The sequence below is a fragment of the Saccostrea echinata genome, unplaced genomic scaffold (genome assembly GCF_033153115.1).
Source record: "Saccostrea echinata isolate AGI-Se365-2 ecotype Australia unplaced genomic scaffold, CSIRO_AGI_Sech_v1 ptg000086l, whole genome shotgun sequence".
NCBI lineage: Eukaryota > Metazoa > Mollusca > Bivalvia > Ostreida > Ostreidae > Saccostrea > Saccostrea echinata.
In genome coordinates this window covers 3,652,883-3,675,373 of record NW_026889835.1, presented here as the reverse complement: position 1 = coordinate 3,675,373, position 22,491 = coordinate 3,652,883, and the positions used below count along the sequence as shown (strand labels likewise).

General features: G+C 31.8%; 2 protein-coding genes across 2 annotated transcripts; both read left to right on the top strand.

The window, feature by feature from the left end:
- The first annotated feature begins 3,549 nt into the window (after positions 1 to 3,549).
- Positions 3,550 to 12,798, top strand: LOC133177113 (ras-related protein Rab-10-like). Its single transcript, XM_061312208.1, has 6 exons — positions 3,550 to 3,899; positions 5,128 to 5,188; positions 5,578 to 5,716; positions 7,777 to 7,866; positions 9,842 to 9,943; positions 10,144 to 12,798. Exons 1-6 carry the CDS (start codon positions 3,773 to 3,775, stop codon positions 10,222 to 10,224), a joined length of 600 nt encoding a protein of 199 aa, XP_061168192.1. The 5' UTR covers positions 3,550 to 3,772; the 3' UTR covers positions 10,225 to 12,798.
- A 557-nt stretch (positions 12,799 to 13,355) lies between these two features.
- Positions 13,356 to 21,357, top strand: LOC133177112 (uncharacterized). The gene is made up of 10 exons (XM_061312207.1): positions 13,356 to 13,643; positions 13,895 to 14,003; positions 14,941 to 15,102; positions 15,386 to 15,556; positions 15,678 to 15,751; positions 16,501 to 16,698; positions 18,959 to 19,052; positions 20,270 to 20,403; positions 20,691 to 20,834; positions 21,209 to 21,357. Exons 1-10 carry the CDS (start codon positions 13,404 to 13,406, stop codon positions 21,329 to 21,331), a joined length of 1,449 nt encoding a protein of 482 aa, XP_061168191.1. The 5' UTR covers positions 13,356 to 13,403; the 3' UTR covers positions 21,332 to 21,357.
- Positions 21,358 to 22,491: the final 1,134 nt, after the last annotated feature.

The window sequence follows — 22,491 nt, the reverse complement described above, 5'->3', positions numbered from 1 at the left end:
AAATATTCAAAGCAAAATTATATCTACTTTAATTTCCGTAATATGTCAACAAAACAATCCATAATGTAATAAAGTCGTTGATGAAAACCAGTTGTCTGTAAACTTTTTATTTTGTATTTGCTTTTTTTTTTATAATTTAATTTAATTTTATTTTATTCATTTATTTTTATTTATTTATTTTGCTAGTTAATTATTTTTCTGCCCCCCCCCCTTGAAAACCGAAACTTGCTTTGGTTTCCTTCCGTAAACGTCTCATAAAGCACACAAATAAACGAACAAAAAATACCACACAATTAAAACATCTCAAATTTATATGTATTTGTGTAATAGAGGGCGGAGCCCTCTCACGGGCCCGAAGGGCCCGTGAGAGCGAAGCTCTCCCTATAGGTAACACGTATGTATGTAAAATATATTGAATTCTATTGTAAACTATATTTTTATTACAATACCTATGGAACTGAGAACCTTGTCGCCAATATGGCGTCCATAGTCATTTCCATCTTGAATCTCGCGACAAATTCCCGCATAAACGAGATGCTGGAGAATCGTAATTTTAATTCCAATCCTGCGTTAATGAAGTTTTATAAATTCTAATAATCAAAAACACCCTTATAGTACACATCCTTGTTACTTTCGTTTTCATCTAGGCCTAGTCTAACTTGCACTCGATCGTCATAGACCTGACATGTGACGTCATTCATTGCATGAATCAGCGTAAACTGTTGAATTTTTAACAACCTGTAATAATTGATATTTCGTATGCGTACTCTCTTTTTAAAAACAAATTTATTCACCTTTTAATAAACCTTAATATGTTTTTGGTGAAGCAAAAAACAGTTTAACGAATTCCAGTGACGTCACTGTCTAGACTGCGTACTACGTACTATGGAGGGGCGGATCTTTCTGTGGTCCCTTCCACCAGACTTTAGGGAAAAGAAACAACTCTAATTTACTTGTTAATAAAATTTAGTAATTACGAATGTCTTCAGGATTATTTTCAATACACAAACTAGAAATAAAAGTTTTTTGTGACTTGGTATAATTTTCCTCTTGAATAATACATTTTAAAAATGTTTCAGTGGTAAAATATTGCATGAAAAGCTTTACTGAATTCTGGTATGAACTCAAGAAGGGGGGAAGGGGTATGCATTTTAATTTTTTTTTTCATTTTTCATTAATTAATTAATTAATTCTTGTCTTTGATTACCTGCTTCTTCCTATATACATTTGCAGGTGGAGGCCTGTGTCTCATATTTGTTGTTGTGAATTTTTTTTTCTCAAAAGTTTTATCATTTTTTTTAAGTGTCAAATTTAGTTTCGTGAAGTTCCCCATCAAAAGAAGAATCTTTGGACATGTCTGAAGCTTAAACTACCACATCAAACACATGTTCCATTTATGGATACGCTTCAAATGATAAAAGAAAATGATTTCTAATTTTTATTTTTTTATTTATGTGGTGAATAGGGATGTCACAAAACATTGATACTTCCCAGAAATGTACCCTAGCTATTATTCACAAGTTTTGGTTTTAAAATTCTAATAGTTTTGGCATAAACAATTTAATATCTGTAAAAAAAAAATCCTTTTATTGAGTTAAATTTGTTTTTTCCAGAAAAGATTTTTATCTTGCTTTTATGTTAGTTTTAGAAAGCACTAAACACTATTCGAATCGGATTAATTTTTTAAAATGCAGAAATGTTGAATTTACTGTACATTTTTTTCGTTAAAATTAAGAAAATAATTCTCAGAAATTTTGCGATGCTGATACTTTTAGCCCTCACGATACACAGCCCTAGTGTTGGTCAGAGGATCAGTTTCCGAGTGTCCTGATAACCCAGGAGTTGGATCATCTTTCTGTAGTTTGGGTCATAAGTTCGACTTCCGATGTATTCGATCCTAACAATTGTCCTTATTTGTATTTGATGTCATGACCATGCATTGGAAGTAAAAGATGAGAATTAAATGACTTGATTTTTCTGGATTGGGATTTTTAAATTAAGTCATGAAAGATAAAGAAATGTTGCTCAGGCATATTCGTTTATTAATATTGTTGGACAGATACATAGGTGAAAGAGTTCTTGGGCTTTGGTAGGTTGAATCCTTGACTGGTCCAGTGCACGCTCTTTCCCCGTTATGCTACTTGATTTTGAGTGGCTAGGCAGTTCATGATGAAATAACTTAGAAAAAGTATTCCAGATTTATAAAACTAAATACCTTAAATTTCTTTATTTGAAATGAAAAATATTTGAGGTAAGAGAACTTGAAGGTTTTTTTTTTTAAGAATGAGGTCTTTGTTATGATTTTCTGACACTAACTACACACCAGTCCAGACGAACGCCAAAAACAGCGTTTCCGGAAGTAAGAAATTGAGACTGAAAAAGACTCCGAAAATAGAGTCCGTGGTCTACAAAAACTGTCCATGCAAAGTTTTGGAAAGTATGGCAATTACACCAGTACTCAGAAATGCTAAATAAAAGACTTCGGAAGAGATTTTTTATTTTATTTGCAAAAAAGGAGATATTTACTTTCAAAGTTGACGTTTGAAGTCAGATAAATTACAGAGAAAATGATACGTTTGAGAAGTAAATATGTATAATAAAAGGGATATATATGCAAAATTGGACAAAATACAATGTAACTGTTAAAATCTTGACTGAATTTTACACATAAATTAGCATTCCGTTTTTTTTTTATCTGTGTACGATATCTGAATTAAATGCGCAAGTTCTTATCATCGTTAATTACCGAATTTTTATCACATACAAACAAATATTATTATGAAAACAGTTTAAAAACTATAATCTATCAATATGAAAACGAAAAACCACTCTTCTAGAAATTAAGGTCACAACATGTCTTCTAAAAATGAACCTGTGAATATCTCTGCTCCGTGGTGAAAAATACGCAATTTTCTGATTAAAATAAATACAAGCTGGTGTCTTCAAAAACAAATAAAAACACCTTTATTTTAGAAAGGACATAAAATTTAGATCAAGGAGACAATAAATCAAATAAGAAAATAATTCTTACCGGCGGTATTGAATTCGATCTCGTATATCCAATTTACTATTATGCAAGAGTTTGAAGCGATGAATAAGTCAATATCCACAAAATAATTTAATAAATGTAATTATCCATTCAACAAAAATTAAAATAAAGTCACGATGAACTAAATACAGCCATTATGCAGTCGTATATTTTGGAGAAAGCGAACGACAATCCATCGTTTGTTTACATCGGACGCCATTTTGCCGCAATGCATGATGGAGCCAAAGACTTCGTTTTCGGAGTTCACGCCGTTTTTGGAGTTGGTCTAGACTGCACACAATTTGATTTTAACACTGACTTATCATTAAACAATAAAATGTAGAAATGTTCACTTGATGGCTCCGCCCTCACCAACGGTCACACCGTCTAACATATTATAAATTTAATCCATACATAAATGGTTTATCAGTTAGTGATAGTCTACCCCGCCCATTTACAATTCGGAATTTTTTAGTGTATCTGATTTTGTTATTATCTGATTAGCTAGAGGAAGTGACGTCATCTCAGACAGCCATCAAGTCTTCTAATTATATTGATCGGTTAATGGCTAATAATAGAAGAAAGTTAAATGTATAGTCTATTGTATTCTTATTGGACATGATTATTTGTGAAGAAACTAAAACCTAAACAGTGGAAGTTAAACTTCACCTAATCTGCGACTAATTATAAAAGGTTCAAATCCGCCATCTTATAACAAATATTCTGCAAGTTGAATGAGGAAAGATGGCGAAAAAAACATACGATTTGTTATTCAAATTGCTTCTTATTGGTGACTCTGGTGTTGGTAAAACGTGTCTTTTATTCAGATTCTCTGATGACGCCTTCAACACAACTTTTATATCCACCATAGGTAAGTTGATGATGTTGGGTGATGTCATTCTTCAAATTCCTTTCCTGGTGAGGAGTAGTAATATGATATAGGTGTTGGACATGATTCATCTTACTCAGCACGGACAGAATAACTTTTATTATGATGATACTCTCAATGACCTACTTCAGGTGGGATAGTTCTTGCCAACTTGGAGGTCTACATGATCTAGTGTTGCAGTGTAGAATTGAACATGTCATTAAAAAGTAAAATGGGTCTTTCTGAAAGTAAAAATTTACTTTACAGTTTGAAAACATCCATTCAGAAAATGTTCGCAGATGCACTATCAGCATTGCCAGAATATTGTGATAAAGAACAGCTCATCATGTATAACTCTCATAGACAAAGCATCAAACCCAGGTTGTTTTCCATTTTCCCAACCCTATGATATCAAAGATATATTTCATAAAAAAAATAATATAATTCCTATTTTTTTTTAAAACTTTTACATAAGAGAAAAAATATGAATGTTAAAACTTCTTTTTAACTCTTTTAAGAGGTCATGCTCAAAAGTTTCTCATTTTGGAACTTTAATGGAAAACAAAAAAGGGTACTAAAAATAGTTTTAAAAATATGAAATTTATTTAAAGGAAGTGGGGGATAATACATGTAGCTGCATAGCAGTGCAAATTTTAATGATAGTTTAATTGACAAGGACAGTGGTATACTAATACATGTATGGAGTGTTTCCCCTAAGAATCAGCTACTAGCCAAATTCACTGCTTTAATTGATAAAAATGCCACTTTGAAATCTAAAAAAAAAATCAAAGTTTAATGTTAGTTGTATGGTCCACATAGATTTGTCATAAACTTCAACCAAAGCCTGTTACAATTACTCTAGCCTTTTACTTCGAAATAAAGAGAATTCAACATTGTATGTACAGATGTAGCATCAACAGCACAACATTTTTACTGGCAGCTCAATTTGCCAAATAGACAGTATTTGGTCACACTTCTTGCAAGTGAATCTTACTGTTATGTCTATCCCTGCATCAGCAAAATGAAAGCTGTATGATGCATGATTTTAATTTTTATGCTATGACATGTAGCAAATATTTCTAAGGGAGCTAGTGTCTATTGTCAGCAGGACTAAGTGTTAACTTTTTGTGTCTATCAAATTATCTACCAAACATTAGATTTAATAAATTGAAGTATTAAGAATTTAATAACAAATCACTTATGAAATCACACAGATTTTTTATAATTTCAGGAATAGATTTCAAAATAAAAACAGTTGAACTTGGTGGAAAGAAAATAAAATTACAGATATGGTAAGTGTCTTCAAGTTTTTTAGTCTTTATATTCCATGATTTTGAGAGTAAAAAGTAATTTCATTTAGTCATAGGGAGGGCAAGATATGTATGAGTATATGTTGCACCATATGATCTTTATTTTATTTTTATAAGTGTGTATAGTCTACATAAACAATCTTCTAATCTTTGAAAAGTGTTAGATATAATAAGATAAATCTGTAAATACTATTTACTAAATAGTCATTTTGTGAAGTGTTTACTGAATGAATCCTTTTACTAAATAGTCATTTTGTAAAGTGTTTACTGAATGAATCCTTTTTTCTTACTTCTTTGCAAATAGCTAGGTATAAGATAAACCAGTAAATGAGGTCATTCAGTAGAGTATTTACTGAATGTTACTTTTGTAGGGATACCGCTGGACAGGAGCGATTCCACACCATCACCACCTCTTACTACAGAGGGGCCATGGGCATCATGCTGGTATATGACATCACAAACCCCAAAACATTTGAAAATATTTCAAAATGGTTACGGAATATTGATGAGGTAAGAGGGCTCGAACGATTAGCCAGTAAACACTTAAAAAATGTACATTTATGCCCATAAAGTACCAGAGTTTTTACTGATGATAAACATCTTTAGATGGGCAAGTTGTGGTGTGGGCAGCCTGTCTATCTGTTTATGATGTCTTTTAGAGGTGTAACGATACAGCAATACATTGATCGTATTGATCGCAAGGGCTCACGATACATGTATCATATTGCCATGCATGTATCGTGATACAGTTAAAGATAATTTTCATTGTTTTGTTTGAAACTTCTACATACAACCTAACAAATTTAATGTTTTAGAATTGCTGAATAAAAGGTAGCAAAGAAAAAATTCAATGTCAAGACTATAAATCCACCTTTTATTAACTTTGGTCAGGGGTATCAAGATATTCTTTTTATATTTTCTATAACTGTGGAGGTTAACAAAGAATAATATGTTAAGATAATGGTTAATTCAGTTGTTGACAGCTGTATCATGATACATGTTGTATTGCATGACCGTATCATGATATGTATCGTATCGTTACTTAGGTAGCTTGCGATACACAGGCCTAATATCTTTGTACTGATTTCTAGACTCTTTTGTCATGCCTTGGAATAGAAACTTGATTTAATTGTGATGCAGTACAAAATAAATTTATAGTGTCAAGGGATCTTTCTGAATATTTACAGACTTATTGCATGTAGAAAATTTTAGTGTCATGCAAGTTTTTCAAACTTCTTTGGTCTGGCTTTAAGATTATGATTTGTTACTTGGCTAATGTGTAATGTGGTATATCATAATACACTGAGACTGTATCATGACACATATCACAAGATGTCATCTTTCATAATTTTTCTATATAATTTGTGTGACTGCTCTGAAATGAGGAATTCCCTATCACACTATGAAAGGATAAATGTTTTAAATTATTTCTTCTATTACAAATACATTATGTAACATTTTATAAACTCTGAACACCATAAGCACAATAAAAGATAAATAAAGAAAATCACTTATTAGGTTATACTAAAAGAAATAGTATAAATTTATAATTTGCTCAAAATGTTGTCAGACAATTTTTGACTTCATTGTAGTCGATATTTGGGTATAAGGACCCATATCAAGTGATATTGACCAAAGACACTGAGAGTGATAGCAACTGCGCTTTCGGGGTATAGTGACCCTATCATTTTCTGTGTCTGAGGTTAATATCTCTTGACTTGGGTACTTAGAACCACATATTGACCATTCACTAAAGCCCATAATAGTTTATATATAATATAATCACTCAAAGTGAATAATCTGACACAGTCCTAGCTGAAAAGACTTGGCTGTCATTACGTCACGATAAAAACATGCTTTTTATATTATGACATCACATTCTACATAACTTTGGTGCAGACGAATGTTTTGTGTGATATCATGTTCTGTGAATACACTTTTATGTCCATATTACAAAAGGACGAATATCGTGATGTCCTTTCAGTCGATGAAAAATTAAAAATCATCTTCTTATTTAATATATATTGTGATAACAGTTATACAGTTTTTGTACCGTGTTGTTACAAAACAATTTTTGCATATTGTGGTAGAAGTTACAGAACATTGCGAGATTAAATGTATGTAGCCTAGATTTTACAAAGTTGCAGTCTAAGACTAGTGTTCAGTACATGGTTGAGTTTTGCAAGGGGAAATAATAATTACAATAAAATATACTTTGATACTGTAGAAATATGATACTGCCTTAGCCCTTCCATCTCTTGATCTGTATAGATGTGTACATTACTTACAAATAAGTGACTGTTCATTCATTACCTACATTTATGATTTTTCTTTAAATTTGAAAGTGATACATGTATATAGTCTGTTAGCAGTGTTCTTGTTATCTCACTTTGTGAAAGAGACAGTTTATTTCTGCTTATAATATAATAGATTTACCAACATGTATCAATGTCAAAATATGTCATCTTTTTCTTTGTGATTGAGTGGTCAGAATACAGCAAATTGTCTAAAAGACCTTGTTTATACTGTAATTATAATTTTGTCGATTCAAATATCTGTCTTTTTTATAGCATGCCAATGAAGATGTGGAGAAAATGATCCTTGGAAACAAATGTGACATGGAGAATAAAAGACAGGTGTCTAAAGAACGGGGAGAGGCTGTAAGTGGATATAAATACGTGATAATTTATTTTTAAACGATGGGGAGAGACCATAATTGGATATAGATACATGTACATTTATTACTTAACATTGGGGGAAGGCTGGAAATGGATATACATGTGTAGATACATGTATTTATGACTTAACAATTGGGAGAAGCTGTAATGCGATATAAATACATGAATTTGTATACAATGCTGTTTTTGATTCATTATATTTATACATTTTCTTACACAAATTTAGAGCCTATTGTGTCCTGTTTTGTACAGGAAGTAAAGGTAAAATAGATTTTTGATAGGAGCTATGTATTTTAACAATGTAAGACTGTGGTAAATAATAACTTTGTTTTATGTCCCTTAATTTTTGAAAGGGTCCCCCAGTCGAACCAATAAAACAAACATATTTAAAAAAACATTACAATATTTTCAATACTATGAGAAAAAGGTTGATTTATAGATTGCACATTAGCATTAATATAGTAGAAAACATTTGAAGTGCTTTCCTACTTGGCATTTTGGATTTGTTCCTTTTTCTCTCAAAGATTAAGAATACTGTTGGCTTAGAATATGTTTTGTTTTGTTTTTTTTTTTTTTGTTTGTGGATTTTCCTGAAAACCTACTTGGCCATGTAAAGAAAACATTTGATCTTAATATATTTCTGCTTTCCTACTTCATAGGTTTTTGAATTCCTTTCTTTTTTTCCTCTCAAAGATTAAGAATACTTAGCCTTAAAATATACCAGATTACAGTATTTCCGTAAAATACAGGGAGAATATATTAAAAATAAACTTGTATTTGCGTTTTTTTAAAACTGGATTTTCCTGACCACTAGGGCTGGGTATCGGCCAAAGTGGATTTTATTGTGATATATTATATTGCAATATTTTCAATGACAGTGAAAATGCTCTTTTTCTTATTCTATTCACCTCCATCTTTCAGCAACTTGTGTAAAACTATTCTAAAAACATTGATACAAATTTTTTCATTGATTTCACTACAGTTCTGGAACAAAATGCAACCATACAACAGCAACCTTAACGCTTCTGACACTTTGTTTTCTGATTTTACTTAAGAAATCTAAAGCCCAAGCAGTTTGTCAGTATATCGGTACTGGAAAAACGAATCGCAATACAATATTTTTTGTTAATGAATCGCAATATACCTGTATATCAATGTTATTGCGCAGCCCTACTGACTAGGTACATAAAACAAAGATTTAGTTTACTGTGGCCTAAACAAAAGTTGACTCACAATATTATATTGTAAAATGTATGATTCATTTGACATTGAAATTCTGGTAATATGAGCTTTCTTTTAGGTGATATATGATTGGTCATAAAGAGATTGTAATTGAGTCTGCTATTTCCCTGATAGATCATTTCATTCCCCATGTGATCATTTTAATACCTCTTTGTAAATGATATACAGACAGTGAAAATACCATTCAGTAGTATTATTACATAATTGAATCGAGATTTATGGGGGAAGAGCAGTGCTATTTAAAGTCATGTATAGCATATTTTTTATTAGTTCAAACTACCTAAAATTAAAAAGATCTTTCCATTTGTTTTATTACTTTATATAAAGATGGGACTTTCCTGTAAATTACACAATTTAAATCAATCACGTTTCAAAGGTATTAGAAATTTAAAACAACCGATTTATATACTGACTACACATTTAAATAAGACACAGTTTAAAGTCAATTTAACTATGGAAACATGAGGTTATTCAAGTTCAAAATTGGTGAAAATTTTAATTCGAACATAAATAACATATATCATGTTTATCTGCACTCAATCTCGTAATTTTTTTTTTTATTTTTTAGCTCAGATATGCCATACATAGCTTTAAATTGTGAAAAAAAATATCGCATTGAAATGTTCCTTGTCTAAGTGGATAATGCATAATACATGTTATGTACAAGCATTGAACTAATTTAGTGATTATTGAAAAGAAATACTATTCGTTGTAGATTGCCAAAGAACATGAAGTTCCATTCCTAGAAACAAGTGCAAAAGCTAATATTAATGTAGAAAAAGCCTTCATGGATTTAGCACAAGCAATATTAAATAAGGTAAGACTAACTGAGAGGGTTTTTTTTCGGGAGGGGGTTGTGCTAGAATTTACTAAATTATAATTAGAACAAACTTTTTATGATTTATCTTAAGAAGTCTGAAGATAATTTGACCTTTGTTGAATAAAAAACATAAACACGTGAATTACAGAGTATTCTTTAGTTTGAATTTGAATTCTAATTGATCTTTTATGTTTCAGTCACCATCAAGGGATGCAAGACCAGAGGGCCAAGTCATAAATGGTGGAAATAGGCCAAATCACTCCAGTAAATGTTGTTAAGATTTCCCCTACTGTGGATTTATTCAAATTTCACTATTAATTGTACTGTGTGGTTAAAGTCAAGGCTTATGTAGCTCATTGGTTCAGGATGTTGAGTTAGTAACTTCTGAATCCTAAAATTGGTCACTTATTTCTGTGATCCTGAAAACATAGCAATGGATTTTTATATATATATATATGTATAATTGCTATTTAATAATTAATTGTACAGAATATTAACATATAATATTTTTTGGTTATGCGTGTAGGTAAGGTATAAGTAAATAAACCATTAAATTTTAATATTAGCACTACAAGGAAAAAAAAGTCTTATTAATTTGTCTGCTTGCATTTGACCTAAAAGTTGCAATACCTAAAGAAGATTTTATTCCCCAAAAACAATGAACAGAAGACACATTTCAACATTTTACATGTGAGAATAAATAATTTATTTTCATTGGTGGTACTGGGTGAGAAAGGCAGAGAAAATGTGTTACAGAAAAGCTGTGCAAGAGAAAAGTAATTTTATGTGTAATTATTTTATGCACTTTAATGCATCAATATTTTGTTGCATAACATTGTATGTTAAGGTATTTTATTCAAAGACAAAAAATTCTTTTGTAGTTGACTATTTTCATATGTATGAGGTTCAAAGTTTGTCTCAGAAAATAAATTCACTTTTTAGGGGGACAAGTAGCTAAAAGCTTGAAAAGTATAAGACGTAATATGTAATTCTGAATTTTAATATTTAATTTCTTAGGACCAGTTTTTTTTTTTTTTTTAAATAATTTATAATTCTTAAAATGAGTTATTTGTATACTGTTGGAATACTAGTTTCTGAATGAAATTGAATAAGATTGGCACGATGAATTCAACTGATGTAAATTGTTCTTTTAAAATTCTACTTCAAATAGGAACTCCTGAAGCTGTCAGCATATAAGCAAATGACCATGTTTGTTGTATAAGAAGTGATTTGTTTTTTTTTTTTCACCATTTGATGTCTTTGTCTACATGTCCATGCTTTGATTTTGCAAAATGCAGTTTTGTTTAGATCCATTTTATAAAGGTTGGTTTTTTTTCTAATTCTCACTAAAGCACCCCTCCCCCCCCCCCCCTTCCAAAAAAAGAGGTCCATCTAAAGAAGTACACAATAACTATCCCAACCCTTTCCTTATGTGAAAATTAAAATTTGATAGATTTTTTTCCTCAAAATTGAAACAAGCTCTGTTCATAGTACTGCTGCTGAAAGTGTAAGGTGCAGGGTGGGAAGTACCTTTATAATTTTCTTGTGTTCATTTTCCTTTTACAGATTTGATCCATTTATTCCTTTGTGAAGTTTGACATTTAATGCTGTATGAGTACTTATTTAAGTAAAATTCATATTTTAGTGGCTGTGGTAGAGTATGTACTAATTTATGATAACTGCCAAAATATGAATTTTTGTGGATGTAAGGTATATACCCACAGTGCTAAATAAGGCGCTAACAGACCATGACCTACTTTGTGTTGGACTTAAAATATGCAAAAAATGAGTACACATGCAGTATTTGATTCTTAAGAAGGAATCTGGTATCCATGTTCCTGATATTAAATCTACAAATAAAACAGATAATGAATTAAAAAGCAGTTGATAATGATTACCATTAATTTGTACAACTTGAAAATTTATGTTCTTGACATTGGTTGCATTTGTGTCATCTCGTGAATATGGTGCATGCTGTGTAATTTAATTTGTTGATTTCACATAAAATCTTTGATTTTTCTGTATCTTATGATGTCTCTGTGAAAATTAGGTATTACAGAATGTGCTGACAGTTTGAATTTGGAATGAAGTGGTATACAGTGATATATGTTGTGAGGGAGGGATGAAAACTGTGAACAGTGATAAAATTGAATGAGTGGAGAGATTGATGGATACATTTCTATGACATTTTCTTAGTTTCAGCAACATAAAAATACTATTTAAAAAACATACTTTCGTTTATGGTCAACACAGTTGATGAAAATGGCGAACATGCATGTCAGCATATTGCAGGGTTTTTTTTTTTTTTTTTTTTTTTTTTTTTCCCCTTAAAGCAAAAAAGTTTGTGTGACGTAAAAAATTCAGAGATCCTTTGAAAAAAAAAGTCATGAAGTGATTGCAAGTACAAGATTTTTTTTTATTGATGCCAGGAATGATTATTGAGTGTCGACCAGCCGATGTATGTAGTTGCTGGAATATAGTGGTATATTTGCTTACTGTGGCTTTATCCACATTTGTTGTGTATAAGTTAAAACAATACCCTGTTAAATTCATGCTTTCTTTGTTGACCAGAGGGATTACCATAGTAATCATTGGTGGCACAGCGTCTTCCAGTACATAAATCAAAGATGTCTTGCCACAGCATCATGACTGTGTTTTATTTTTAGTATTCAGAAGTCAAAGAAAGGTGTCTTGTGTTTGCTACATTCAGTTGTATATAGAACTGTTTTAAGTTACCAGCATACAAATTTTGTACTTGATACTGTGTAGATCTATTCTCCATTTAGGCTTTTCATATTGCTTCTGATATTCACTCCTAATTTTATTCTGAAATAAACTAAAAAATCAATTTACTACATTGTTGTTTTTGCTTTGGGGTGAAATATTTAACTTTGCTTTGTTATAAGATTAACTCGTTGATGTTGTAGTCCAAATTATGTAATTTAGCAACAGGAGAAGGATGCAATACATGTATGACCACCAAAGTGGTGAGATATGACATACTGATACTATTTAATAAAACATGTTTATTTTATTTTATTATTTTATGTGGTAAGGTGCAAGGTTGTCTGGATGCCTTAAAATATTACTGTTGTAATACAGATACTTTATTTAGTCGATTTTATTTTGGAATATTTATGCATAAATTAAAAAAAAATACCATAACAGAAGGTGTTTACGGGGGGGGGGGGGGTAATAAATTGAATTGATTGTTGCTAAACGTCAATTTGAAGAAAAAAAATTCATCAACAGTAAATTCCTAAATGCATGAGTTACTGAAGTGGAAAAATGCAAGGTTGTACAGTTGACATTTTCTTTCAAGTTGTAAAATGAAAGTACAAGTATGACTATTAACAAGAGTTATCTTTCGTTGTACAGACGCAAACTGTCTTCCGCTTTGTGGTTTGTTGATCATGACACATGTAAACGACTCATCGGGTATTTAGAACATTAGGTTATGACTTCGATTTGTATGGAGCTGAAGGGACAAGTAGTGGTTTATTCTATCTTGGGATGTCCCCATTGCATGAAGGCTAAAAACACATTGCAAGAAAAAGGGGTTCCATACACAGATATCAGTTTGGATCGTTTCCCCCAGTGCAGGGAGGAACTGACCTCCAAAACTGGAAAGAAGACTGTCCCACAGATTTTCTTTAATGCTACTCACGTGGGAGGAAATGATGATCTGCAAACCTTGGTGAGTACTTGGTGTAGAGTGGCGGGTGTGGATGGGGGTAGGGTCTATAGATTAAAAAGAATCGCTATATATATAATACTAATAGGACAGTCCTCGTCTACTTAACACTTGCTCTAAAACAAGGATATGAGTTACTTTGTTCATAGGTGTATATATAACACAGCAGTGAGCACAAGCAGTAACATATATTTATATTGTTGATTATTATAGATTTTTCTCATAGAACTAAGTGGTTTTAGTTTGGATTACAGATTGAAGATGAGGAGAAATTTCAGGCACTCCTTGAGGATGTGATTAATAATGAAGCCCCACCGGATGCTCCAAAGATTCCAGATCCTGACAGTGCAGTTCCAGATTCAGGTATTTTAATCAGAACTTGCCACAAAGCATCCTTGGGTGAAGGGCAAATGAATGCCTCTTTCAAGGGGAGATAATTAAGAATAAATGAAAATTTAATGGTATCATTTAAAACTACTTTTGAAGAACTACTAGGCCAGAAAAGATGAAACTTAAAGGGGGTCCAACTTTTATATTTAAGTCATATTTATATGATTGGAAGCATCCCCAGGTAGTGTAGGTTCAAGTTTGTTAAACCATGGCTACTGGGGGTAGGATATGGAACCACAATAGGTCAAAGTTTTAAATAGGAATGTATAGGGAAGAGGGTAAGTCTTTAAAAAAATTCTTCTCATGAACAGCAAAGCCATGATTAGTCATATTTAAATGTAAGCATCCTCAGGTTGTTAGTTCAAAATTTGTTCCAATCATCATCCTCAAGGCTAGGACAGGGCTACAATAAAAGATCAAATCTTTAAAAATCTTTTTCTCAAGAAAAGCATGATCAATTAGTGATATTAATATACAAGCATCCTCAGATTAAGTGTAGATTCAAATCTGTTCAAACTGTGGCCACAATAGGGGATCAAAGTTTTACACAGGAATATGTAATAGGCAAAAATGTTTAAAAATCTTCTCAAGAGCAGCAGAGCCATGATTAATGATATTAATATGCAAACATCCTCAGGTAGTGCAGATTCAAATTTGTTCAATCATGGACCCCTGGGGTAGGATGGGGCCATAGGGAATCAAAATTTTACATCGGATTATATTGGAGAAAAACATACTAATCTTCTCAAGAAAAGCAGGTTCAGGATTATGTAAGAATCTTCAGGTAGTGAAGATTCAAATTTGTTCAAATCATGGCCTCGGGAGTAGTTTGGGACCACAATAGGGGATCAAACTTTTACATAGGAATATATGAAAAAAAATCTAATTTTTTGCTTAAATAATCCTACAGACGTGGGTGATTTTTCCTGTGAGCCTGATGAATATGCCATCTTGGTACAGAATCTCAGAAAGAGTGGCCTTATTAAGGACCATAGAAGACTTCTGTCTGTCCACAAGAACACATTTGTTGGGAAGGAATTTGTGGATTGGATTGTGGAAACAAAGGGTTTAGGTAATGTAACTCAGAGATAGGTAGAACCGAGCATGTCAGCTATATGTATTTTAGCAGACACTAGTTACACTAACAATTTTGATTAATTATATTGTATAAATTGCATACTCTGTTCAATTTCAGGGTTACATATTTGTAGTCTGAGCATATTTTAGGTAAATGAAGATGATAGTAGATTGTTGTGATGATGTTAAAGTAGGTCTGGTTTAAGTCATAAATGTGGATAATAAAACAGATGTAAATAAGGTCATTAAAATATTTTATATTTTGTCATAATTTTCAGACAGAAATGTAGCTGTGGAAATGGGACAGAAACTGATAGATCAACACTTTGGACATAACCTGAAGTCAAACCAAACCTTCCAGGACTCAGATACACTTTATCGACTGATGGATGATGACGAGTCAACAGCTCTTAATGCTGGAGAGATGTCACAATGTGAACCAAGACCTGGTAAGATTTATTGTATAGCGCTAATTTTATCTAGAAAACAAAACCATCTTCATTCTCATGAAAGTTGAATTAAAATTTTATTTTTTGAAAACGCAGTTTCTAATATTTTTTCTATTTTCAGCTGGTGACTTGGGGGAAGATATAAGAAAACTCATTTTAAAAATATATGCAGCCTTTTTGTCACCAGATGGAAAAGTATGTTTTATGTAAAGATCAGAAACTTGACAAATTCCTCATAACAGAATGTTGAGAGTTCAAAGTCATATTTAGTATCAGCTCACCTTAGCCAAAGGAGCATGATGAACTTTTCTGATCACAGAGTGTTCAGCATCTGTTAGTTGTCTGTCTTGTGCTATCTAAGTTTTTTTTCCCTACATTTTAAACTTCTTCAGAACCACTAGGCCAGTTTCACCAAACTTTCCACAAAGCATCTTTGACCAAGGAGAATCAAGTTTATTTTATAAAAGATCCATGTTTTCTTCCAAGTGGAGATATTTTAAAAGAAATTATGAAAATATGATTACTATTGGTTAGGTCTTTTAAAATCTTCTCAAGAACCAATGGACCAGAAAAAACAAAATAGTTTGTTCATTGAGTGTAGGTTTAAATTTCTTCATATCAGGCCTTCATAGGCTAAGGTGAGGCAACAATAGGGGATCAAAGCTTTGTAAAGAAATATTTAGGGAAAATCTTAAAATTCCTCTCAGCAAGGATCAATCATATTGTTATGCAAGCACCCTCATGTACTGCAGATTCAACTTTGTTCAAATCATGGGCCCTTGGGGTAAGGTGGGACCACAACAGGGGGTTAAAATTTGAGCATTGTGGCTTTTGAATTATGTAAATTTGGTTTTCAATTTTCATTTATTAACTCATTCATTTTTTCATTTAATGTTGATAAGCAAAAATATTTAATCAACAGTTTTTAATTTGAAATATTGCAGAAAGTAAATTATAAAGGGATCGCTGGAAGTGATGAATTCAAGAAATATGTGCGTCTAACTAAAGAGTTACAGAGGGTGAATATAGCCGATGCTAGCAGGGATGAGAAGGTGGCTTTCTTCATCAATATCTACAATGCCTTGGTCATCCATGCTAATGTCTCTGTAGGACCACCAGTCAATCTCTGGCAGAGATATAAGGTAAGAAATTACTTTAGATTACTCATAGACTATGTACTTTTGTAGTAGTAAGGTATAATTTGACTTCCTTTTGCCTAAAAACTCATGTCAAAATATATCCCATTTCATCACATTATGTAAAGAAGCTAATTAGCAAGTGCTAAATCAGTCAAAAATCTGTTCAATACAGGCATTTCATAGATATGATGTCTTAAAACATCTAAGCATCAGAATCCGATCATTAGATTTTTTTGCAATCATTTGAAATTTAGGGCCAAAATTAGTTACTTATCATACATATCTCTTTGTTGACAGTAAACATACCCAGTATATTAAACTTTTTACAATAACTCTGCTCAAGCAATCAATTTTTTCCACTTGTATAACTTCTTTTGAGAAATGAAAGTATTTGTGTTTTGATTGTAGTCTAAAAAAATAAAGATAGGGTTTATAATCTTGATTGGAAAGTGCATTGCCTTCCTGCATTCTACAATTTACCCCCCTGTCAAGACCATCCACTGTATTCTCAGCCCCCAGGAGAGCATACAAGCAGAGCTGCCTTATATATGAGGCTAATGCTTTTACTGGTACATCTACATAGCCAGCTTGTTTCATGTGCCAGGTACCCATTTTAACCCCAACTTGAGAGGCTGCACGTCACCAGTAGAGTGAAGTAACCAAAGTTACAGTGATAATGCAGAGTTTTTAGTGACTGACTGGACTCAAACACAGGGCCACGGGGCACCGGGTCCAAAGCTAACCACATTAACCACTGCGTTATCACCTCTCCTCTAACAGTTTCATACTTTGTGCATGAAAAAAAATGGATTTGAATAGAATTCCCACACTCTGAAGCTAAAAATGATATGATGTTTTGAATGCTATTATCAAGAACATGGTTATGCAGACCTGTTTACTCTTATGATTTCGCCGTATTTTATACGGATTTTGAGTCCTAAATACATCTCACATTTTACTTTAAGGTCAAGATCTATTAAATGAAAGGTGCCTTCAGATTTCTGAAATCTGAGAAACAAGTTCTTTCAATGATCCTTTACAAATATAGCTTGGCGAAATTAGGTGTATCGGGGCATAATTTTTAGGTAAACTCAACGAAAAACGATACTTTAAACTGTTATTTTCAATGAAAAATGAAGGAAATCAGGTATAAATATGGGAGTTTTTTCCTTCTCAGAAAAAGAAAATATATCAATATTGCCTACAGTCTCTCAGAAAACAGTTTTTCATATCTTCTTGACCTCTTCTTTAAAATGATATGAATTTGAATATAGGTATCGGGGTTAATTTTGACATGATTTCAAATTGAATTCCATGAAAATGTATCATTTTCTACGTAATTCTATAATAGCCATAAAGTACGGGAAAAATTAAGTTTAAATCAATTATGACGTCATAATGGGTCTAGCACCAAAAAGACAGTCTAAACTCATTTACTAGATCTTTACCTTAATGAAAATATGGAAATCTGAAATCCGTTCATTTGGATTTTAGAAGATAGTTTTCATTATGATCTTCCTCAGTTTGACGCTTTTTAATCACTAAATAAGAAAGATTTCAAAATACTTAAGTGATGTTGGGTTGCCAAAACGCGGTAGTTTCTCTAGTAATACATTGTATATGTAAAATCAATGGAAAGTAAAATCTTACGGGTAAATGCCAAATCTCACTGACAAATCTAATAAAAAATACTGAGAGACAACAATATGGGTAAACAGGTCTGGTTATGATTTTGATGTGTATTTGTTGTATGCAGGGAGCAAAAGGGGGGGGGGGGGTAACTAACAGTTTCAGTTTTAATTATGCTTCCCTATGTGGGGGTGTATAGTGATGGGGTTGTCCATTTCTCTGTACATCCTTCTGTCTGTATGTCCTTCCGTCTATACATCCATAAATTTGAAGGATGAATTTTATTTTATTTTATTTCAAGTTTGGAAAAATTTGGAGGACTGATCGATGGAAAAAAAATATCTCATAGGATCAAAACCCCAAGATACTGATAGTTTTTTGAAATTCTCTGTCCTTTGAAATGTAATCTAGTTAGTGCATGAAATGTGTAGGTCTCCTGCCTTGATTGTTGCCTTTGAAATGCATAGCATTTTAAAAAGTTTTCTGAGCCTAGTACCTAAGTAATTTTAAGCTACAGGAATGTGTAACAATTGTAATGCTACATGTGATCAGAGAACTAAAACCTAGTTGTAGAAACAGAATCCTGTGGGATTTCGCAGTTGCACTTTCTAATTATTCCTTTATTTAATTGTAGTTTTTCAACACTGTTCGATACATCATTGGTGGACATGCCTATTCCCTACAAGACATAGAGAATGGAGTTCTGAGGGCAAACAGAAAGGGTGTTGGTAAGCTTCAAACTTCTTTGGCTTCACGAGTGGCAATTGGGTATATAAAATAATCACCTGCCTTTTAAGTACTCGGTCATTATTCAAGAAAAAAACTTCGAAATTGAAACCTATCCTTCTTTATGATTATATATTGTTCTCTTTTGATTGAACATAATTTCAGGATGTACATGCTGACATTAATTCCAGGAGTAAAAAGAAGCATATAAAATTCAAATATATTTGATAAATGTAAACACACCTAAATACAATAAACATTCAATTTCTATTTAATGGAACTTTGGAATGATTATCATTATCAAACAAACAGTTCATTTCATGTTCATGTTCTGTACCATTCCCAAAGGCATTTAATTCATACCTATCAACTATATAAGGCTCATTTTATATAAGCAGAATGCATATCTGACAAATTTTATATTGGTTGTTTCTCCTATATTATTTTAATGTCACTGTATATGTTTGATACATTAATGATTTAATATATTATTTGTCCTTCTCATGTAAGTAACTTCAGTTTCACTCGGCTGAATAACATCTTATAGATTTAGAATGGTCAGTTCATTAGAAATATTTTAAAGAACTTAAGAAGATGGAAGCATTTTTGCTACAGACTAAAAAAAGAAATTGTGCTTTATTTTACCAAATTAATTTGAAATCATTATCTGATTTCCAATTATGACTTGTTCCTGACTAAAAACAAAACAATGTGCTTCCACTGACAGAGGTGGTAATTACTTTTTTGTTGTCAAAACATGACAGGGACAGTGCGATGATCTCTGAAAATAGAATGTGCTTGACAACGATGAAAATGAAGAAATATTACATGGGTTTTATTTTTTTCCAAGTATTCAAATGCTGATTTAAGTATTGAACTATTCAATACTCAGACCTTTTAACGGGTACTCAAGTAACCAGTTACTCATTGACAGCTTCATATAAAACACAAACACCAGGAAGTGGATAGATCTTATTTAAAAGTTATGTAACGATAGCATTTAAATAAGGCATGCTTGATTGCCTTTCATTGGCATTTAAATATGAATATTTCAATACACTGAATTAAATATCTGATTCATTTTGAATTGGGGGGTGGATGTAAACCTGAGAGTTAGGTGTCCTCTTTCAAGGCCTTAGATTCTATATGCACTTTAACAGCATGACTTACCTGTACCTAATCCTGAATATTTGGTGTCATTTCATACATTTTATATTAGGAATGCTGTTTCGCCCCTTTTCACAGTCAGACCCCCGCTATAAGATTGCCCTAGAGGAACCAGAGCCCTACATTCACTTTGCCCTAGTGTGTGGGGCTAAGAGCTGCCCGCCAATCAAAACCTACTCTACTGATGTAAGTAATATCAACTGCCTTTTTATAGGTTCTCACAGGATTTATGTGGAAAATGACAAATACATGTATTATAGAACTAGTTAATTAGTATCATACTGTTAAAGTAATATGTGGACAAGCCATTGTCTTCGGACTTTTTCAATCAAAAGTTTTCTTCTTTTTTTTTATTTCTAACTATCTATTCATCTGGCTCAAAGAGAAGCATAATTCATATGACAAAAAATATTAATTAGTGTATTACTTTATTTTAGACGGTTGTAGTAATTGGCATTGTTTGTACTTTTTAGGGGTTAGGAGGTCAGCTTAAGCTGGCAGCAGAGGCTTTTTTAGATAGTGACGATGGTCTCACTATTGACATGAACAAGAAACAAATCATGCTGACCAAAATTCTTAGCTGGTACCAGGAGGACTTTGGTAAAAATAAAGAAGAGGTTAGCCTTACTTTTAGATTGATTTTCAAGGATAAGAATAGTTTTACCCGTACTTCATTGATGAAAAAAACATTACGTGGTCAAAATATTCTTAACGTTACTAGCTAATAATGTTTATAAAATATTATATTATATATAGAGAGAGAAAGATAGAGAGAATATATATATATATATATATATATATATATATATATATATATATATATATATATATATATATATATATATATATATATATATATATATATGTATGTATGTATGTATATTAACAGTTACTTTAGAATTCAGAATTCATATTAAGATTTAAAACATTTACTTCTGAAATCAATTTAACTGTGTCTGTATGAACTGTACACAATCTCTTTTCTTGACAGGTTTTGCAGTGGATTTTGGCAAACCTGCCAGATGGAGAGAGAAAAATTCAGCTGAAGGAACTGTTGGATGGGAAGTCCTATAAAGTGGGATACAAACATTATGACTGGGGGCTCAATTCCTAAATTATCTCACCATTCCACATTAATGTGCTTTTTTTTTTTTTAGATCACACAATCTTTACTTCATATGACAGTGATATGCCACAATCTTGAATGGACTCTGTGGACTATCATTACAAAACTCAGGCAGTATAGGCTTATCTCTGACATATGAATTAATCATGATCTACATTTATACTGACACACATTTCAATTTCAAAGATGATTGGATGTGTTGTCACTGACATTGCACAATCTGTCATACAAGAGTAGAAATGACATACATTTTACTGTGATAGACATTACTACTTACTTAACAATTTCCTTTCTTTCAAATAAACATAGGCATAAAAGAAGAAAGTTATTAAAACTTTGAACTACATGTATATACAAACTAGAAGTACCTTATAAAAGAAACCAGTTGTGTGACTACAGTATTGTTTTTCTTGTACTTTTTTCCTAAGATAATTTTAAATATAGTTTAAAATCAAACTTGAATTATCTGTAGTGAATGCAAACTTGATAAAAGATCTGTAAATTAAGCATAATATGTTGAAAGTTTGCAGTTGGTAATGTTATTCAGTCCTTGTAACTACTCCTTCATTTTTGTTTTGATCATTTGTGTAATATTTGCAGTTGGTAATGTTATTCAGTACTTATAACTACTCCTTCATTTTTGATCATTTGTGTAATATTTGCAGTTGGTAATGTTATTCAGTACTTATAACTACTCCTTCATTTTTGATCATTTGTGTAAAGTTTGCAGGGGTATTGATATTCAGTACTTGTAACTACTCCTTCATTTTTTGATCATTTGTGTAAAGTTTGCAGGGGTATTGTTATTCAGTACTTGTAACTACTCCTTCATTTTTGATCATTTGTGTAATGTTTGCAGTTGGTAATGTTATTCAGTACTTGTAACTACTCCTTCATTTTTAGTTTAAAATATATTTATTCATTACAGATGAAATGGATTGAACGGCAGGCATAATGCCTATAATCGTTCTGTCCATTTCATTTTTGATCATTTGTGTAATGTTTGCAGGGGGTATTGTTATTCTGTACTTGTAACTACTCATTAGTTTTTGATCATTAATTTTGTGAAATGTTTGCAGTTAGTAATGTTATTCAGTACTTGTAAAGGTCTACTCCTTCATTTTTGATCATTTGTGTAATGTTTGCAG

What these genes read in the sequence shown, in the direction of transcription:
- LOC133177113 (XM_061312208.1), top strand. Translation starts at nt 3,773, where the DNA reads ATGGCGAAAAAAACATACGATTTGTTATTCAAATTGCTTCTTATTGGT. An exon ending in GGTTACGGAATATTGATGAG is followed by an intron (nt 5,717 to 7,776) that starts GTAAGAGGGCTC and finishes TCTTTTTTATAG; the next exon opens with CATGCCAATGAAGATGTGGA. An exon ending in CTAAAGAACGGGGAGAGGCT is followed by an intron (nt 7,867 to 9,841) that starts GTAAGTGGATAT and finishes TATTCGTTGTAG; the next exon opens with ATTGCCAAAGAACATGAAGT.
- LOC133177112 (XM_061312207.1), top strand. Translation starts at nt 13,404, where the DNA reads ATGACTTCGATTTGTATGGAGCTGAAGGGACAAGTAGTGGTTTATTCT. An exon ending in TGTGGAAACAAAGGGTTTAG is followed by an intron (nt 15,103 to 15,385) that starts GTAATGTAACTC and finishes CATAATTTTCAG; the next exon opens with ACAGAAATGTAGCTGTGGAA. An exon ending in TCAAAACCTACTCTACTGAT is followed by an intron (nt 20,404 to 20,690) that starts GTAAGTAATATC and finishes TGTACTTTTTAG; the next exon opens with GGGTTAGGAGGTCAGCTTAA.